The sequence below is a fragment of the Neophocaena asiaeorientalis genome, unplaced genomic scaffold (genome assembly GCF_003031525.2).
Source record: "Neophocaena asiaeorientalis asiaeorientalis breed wild unplaced genomic scaffold, Neophocaena_asiaeorientalis_V1.1 scaffold185, whole genome shotgun sequence".
In the NCBI taxonomy this organism is placed as follows: domain Eukaryota; kingdom Metazoa; phylum Chordata; class Mammalia; order Artiodactyla; family Phocoenidae; genus Neophocaena; species Neophocaena asiaeorientalis.
This window is the reverse complement of record NW_020171809.1, coordinates 677,888-682,845: the sequence shown is the minus strand read 5'-3', so window position 1 is coordinate 682,845 and position 4,958 is coordinate 677,888. Positions and strand designations below refer to the sequence as shown.

At 68.5% G+C, this 4,958-nt stretch overlaps 1 protein-coding gene across 1 annotated transcript in view; it reads left to right on the top strand.

Moving 5' to 3' along the window:
- The window catches only part of CROCC2 (ciliary rootlet coiled-coil, rootletin family member 2), a 65,803-nt gene that overhangs the window by 43,693 nt on the left and 17,152 nt on the right, over positions 1-4,958 (top strand). The window contains 5 exon segments of the mRNA XM_024760494.1: positions 1,305-1,522; positions 2,133-2,292; positions 3,173-3,322; positions 3,828-4,185; positions 4,474-4,673. Coding sequence (XP_024616262.1) covers positions 1,305-1,522; positions 2,133-2,292; positions 3,173-3,322; positions 3,828-4,185; positions 4,474-4,673 — 1,086 coding nt within the window.

Sequence of the window (4,958 nt, the reverse complement as noted above, 5' to 3'; positions counted from 1 at the left end):
GAGCGGAGGGGGGCCCTTCCCAAAAACAGAACAACAATAACAGCCAGCGGACGCGGGAGCCAGGCCGGCCGGGGGCCTGGACAGTGTCCCGCTGAAACAGCCAGCAAAGTGGGGCTCGCTCTGGCAAACCAGCGCCTGGACAAGGCTCCGTTTCTGTGGCTTCCCCCACCTCCTCCTCTGGGGCACACCTTCTCCAGAGTGCGCCGGTGGTCGGTGGGGAGACCAAGGATCCCGGCGAGCCCCAGAGCCTGTGCGTCGGGCCGGGCTGCCCCTTTCCGGGGTCTGTACTCCCTCCAGCACCTCCCACCAGAGGGTGAGCCCCGGGGGCCCTGAGGCAGCTTAGGAACCCAGGGCGCTTAGGAACCCTGACCGCCACTGACGCTTCAGCTCGGCTCTCAGCCCCACAAAACCACGGAGCCCGCAAGCCCTGCCCGGAAGCCAGGGGGTGAGGAGGGCCCTGGAGCAGGAGATGACACAGGTCCCGGCTCCAGCGCGGTGGGAGTCCCCCTCTGGGCCCGGAGCAGGTCTGGCAGGGGACGAGGACACACCTGTAGCCTCTCCCCCTCCTCGGGTCAGCTCACAGAGGTGCGGAGTGGCCTGAGGCCAGGGTCTGGGCTGCTGGGCCCTGAGGTCCCCACTGGCTCCACAGCCTTCCCAGCCTGGGGCCTCTGCTGCCCTCACCCCTGGGGGTTAGGAGGCCCTCGATTCTGTGGCGGGCACCTTGAACCGTGCTCCTGTGACAGCGACAGCCCAGTCCGAGCGGCTCTGCTGCGGCCAGAGGGTGCTGAGGGCGCCGTCGCCCAGAGACCTGGCCTCCCCACTCCCTCCCTTATGGAGCGGGAGCCCAGGCCCGAGGCAGTGGACGTGCCCGTGGACGTGCCCACGGCCGTGCAGAGCTCAGGAGCCTGGGTGCTGAGGCTGCTCTCCACACCCGGGGGCCACACCCTTATTGAAGGGGAGGAGCCGGCCCGAGGGACACAGGTGGGGACAGTGCAGACGTGTGGGCCTTGCTGACCGGTGACCAACGTCCCCAGGGTCCAGGGAGGGAGCGCAGGGCAGCACCAGGGTCAGGAAGGGCCAGGGTGTCTCCTGCCAGGGCTCTGGGATGGGCCCCTGCGAGCCGTCCTGCAGCCTCAGCGGCGTGGGCAAAGCCAGGCTGCCTGCTTCTCCTTCGAGCACTTGACGACCCGGGGCCGGGGTGTGGGGGGGGTGGGCACTGGCGCTGCCAGAGCAGAGCCAGAGGCCACAGCTGACCCTGGCCCGTGGCCCCCAGCTGGCCCCTAGAGACACACACTCCTCCCCAGGCCGAGAGGCTGCGGGCACAGCTGGACAAGGCCCAGGAGGGGCTGGCCGCCCTGCGCCGGGAGCTGCAGGGCAGCGAGGAGAGCCGGGAGAGGCTGCACAGGGAGGCCCTGGACACCCGCCGGGCACTGGAGAATGAGGCCCGAGAGAAGGACATGCTGTGGGATTCCAACACCGAGCTGCGGGCCACCATCCGCAGAGTCGAGCAGGAGAAGGCCAGGTAGGGCGGCCGCCCCACAGAGCAGCCCTGGTCCTGTTGAGCTGGGCCAGATGATGGTGAAGTGGACACACCAAGCGGACCCAGGGTGCCAGCTGCCCGTCCAAAGGGTCTACGGTGCTGGCCCAGGAGGTGGAGGCTGGGACGCCACCAGGCCTGTCCTCGCCCTCAGGAAGTTCTGTTCAGCAGGCAAGACAGGCCCCAGGTGGCCAGAAGGAGACGCCCAGGGCTGGGGAGCAGAGGGAGGCCAAGGACCTGGTCAGTGGCTCCAGGATGCCTACCGGAGGCAGGACAGCCTGGCCGGAGCTGCGGCCCTCCCCGGGGAGCAGCAGAGGTGCCGGCGGATGCTGGACACTGGGTCTCTAGGAGCGTGGCTAGAGGGAGGGGAGTGGGGAGAGGGGCTGAGACACAGCGAGGGGCCCGGCCGGCTGGGCAGTCGGACCCAGACAGAGGCGTGCCCCAGGAGGCTGGGCTTCGGCACACTCGGATCGGATGTGGGGAGTGTCCAGCTGGAGTGAGGTGGGCGGCCTGCCGGGTGGCCAGGACCGTCACCTCGGGGGATGCCGGAGCCCCCAGGGAGCTCCCCGGCCCAAGGTTGTGACCCTCCACTCAGCTTTCAGCATTCCAAGGAGGAGAAGGCACAGAAGGTGCTGGTCCTGGAGGAGGCCCGGGCAGCGGCTCAGAAGGAGGCCGGCAAGCTGCGGGCCCTTCTGCAGGGGGCAGAGCAGGCACGGGCAGACGCCCGCCGGCAGCTCCAGGAGCTACGCAGACAGGTGAGGGGCCGCCCTGGAGCCCACACCCCTCCAGGAGCGTCCCCCCCACTCCCCAGACTTGGAGCCACAGCAGAAGGGCCCTGCTCGGACTCACGGGGTCTGGGTTGGGTCTGCCTGTGGGGCACATGGACAAGCCCCAAACCTATTGGCTTAAAACAATCATTCGGACGCCCATGGACTCTGAGGGCCAGGAGTGCAGCCAGGGCGCCACGCGGAGGGGACTCCACTCCACAGAGGGACCGGTGGTGGGGCTCTCCCAGCACGTCTTCTCAGGCGTCCGGTGGCTGATGCTGGCTGTCGGGGGAACGGGGTGGGTAGCTCCCGTGGCCCCGAGTGGCCTGGGTTTTTCCCGTCACGGCCGCCTCAGGGCTCAGGGTGAACAGATGGGTACTGCTTCATCCTTTAGCCTTGGCGCCCGAGGTCAGGGCCACTTAACACTGACCACCTTGGTTTCAAGCCCACCCAGGAGGGCCCTAGACTGCCCTTCAAAGTGTGCACACCCCGTTTTGCCAGACTTCTGCAGACAAATTGGTTGGTGGACTGTCTACTGTAGGGACGGGCACAGGCACCCTTCCTCACTCGAGTGGCCTCTGCACCAGCATTTTTCACATCTCTGGGCTCTACAGAGTGTCCTGGCTCCAGAGACGAGACACCAGGAGAGGGTGTGGAGTGGCAGAGAGAGTCAGCTCCAAGGGCCTGGTCTTGCGGGGGACACGGCACAGACCCCAGGCTGGAACTGGACTTGGCCTTAGCCTCCCTGAGTGCAGTCTGCTGCCCGGGAGGGAGGCTCTCTCCCGGGCCATGTGAGCAGAGGCAGGGGTCAGGGAGGCCTGGCACAGAGGCCCAGGCGACCCCATCAGTGTCAACCCCACACACCCAGGTGATGTCACTGGAGGCTGAGAACCAGAGGAAGAGCCAGGAGCTGCGCCGGATGCAGGTCCGGGGCGCACAGGGTGTGCAGCAGGGGACGCTGGAGCTGCAGAGGCTGGCGGCCGAGGCACAGGCAGCCAGAGAGGGCTCACAGAGGGAGGTAGGAGCCCAGCAGCGCCCAGGGCTTCCCATCTGGCAGGCGCGGGGCCTCAAGCTGGGGGACTGGCTGTCTACGCCCCAGCCTGGGCACTTCCTGAGGGGCTGTGGCGTCTCCGTTTATCCCCCATTCACTCATGAGTATTCAAAGGGCACCTTGCCTGAGTCCACGGAGGGACCATCCCAGGGGATGGGGGCACGAGTCAGGCCGCGAGCAGGGTCTGCCTGGGGCTTGCCCCACGCAGGCCAAGGAGGGCACAGCCTGGGGCCATCGCCCCGTCTGGCCAGGGCTGTGAGGCTGCCAGTGGGCTCTGCTGCCTGCCAGGACCTGCTCCGTGGTTCTGGGGTGTCCTTCCCCACCTGGGCTCAGGTGTCCCCGTAGTCAGACAGGGGGTGGGAAGCAGGTCCAGAGCCCCCTAGCTGTGACATGCCGAGCAGGGGCTAAGGCCAAGCGGGCTGGGGAGTCTTCAGAGAGCAGGTGGGTCTGGAGCCCCGAGTCCCTCCCCCAGGTCCTGAGGCCGCAGCACGCGCTGGTGGAGGCGGAAGCCAGGGCCGCGGCCCGGGAGAAGCAGCTGGAGGAGCGCCTCTGCGAGAGCCGGGGCGCCGAGCGGGCCCTCCGGGCCGAGCTGCTAAGCGTCACCAGGAAGCTGCAGCAGGCCAGCGGCACAGCCGATGGCCTCCAGGCTCGCCTGGACGGGGCCTGCCAGTGGCTCGGCAGCCTGCAGCAGGAGGGGGCCCAGGCCGAGGGCGCCAGGCGGGAGGCGGAGGCCCAGCTGGGCCGGCTGCGGTCCACGCTCCGCCTGGGCCTGGGGCTCCGGGGACAGAGCCCTGGGGCCTCCCCCAAGCGGCCCGGCTCCCCTGCCAAAGGTCAGTGTCGTCTGTGGCTTCAAGCAGGCTCCTGTCCCAGCTGTGTCACCCTCCTGGGGCATCACCCCCGCCCCTCAGGGCTCATGACCCTCGGGTTAGGGTTAGGGCTAGGAATCCAAAGGAGGGGTGTCTGGGAGCAGAGCCAGCAGGAGAGAAGCGGGGCCCTGAGTCCTGTGCCTCTCCCCAGGCTCCCCATGGCCGGGGACGGCAGAGAGAAAGGGGGACGGGGCACCTGCGTGTCTGTCACCGCATCCCCACCACGCTCTCTCAGTCGTCACTGTCCTGCAGGCTCAGAGGGCACCCAGGGTTCCCCTGGGCGGCAGAGTGCCAGCACCCCCGGCCGGTCCCACTCGCCGCTCCGGTGGCCCTCACCTGCCCCGGGAGACTGCAGCACAGAGGGGGCCGTGGCCTGGGTGAGGGACGCCCTGAGGGACTTGGCGCAGAAGCTGCGGGATGCCCGGCGGGAGCGGGAATGGGGGCGGGGAGCGGCTGCTCGCTCGGTCTGCTGTCCTTCTGTCTGTCCGTCCTGGATCCACTGAGATCCTGGCAGGCCCCTGAGGGATAGATACAAATAAATACCAGCAGCCCTCGAAAGCCAGCTGCCCCACTGTCCAGGGCTGCCCTCCGTCCTCAGACCAGGCAGCAGTGCCCGTCCTCTGAAGAACCAACCCAGGAGCTGGCCAGGGCCCCCCTAGAGTGTCCCAGTGACCCCACCCTGCTGCCCCGGGGATCCCGCAGGGCAGTCCACGAGCTGCCCCCGCCAGATTCGCCAG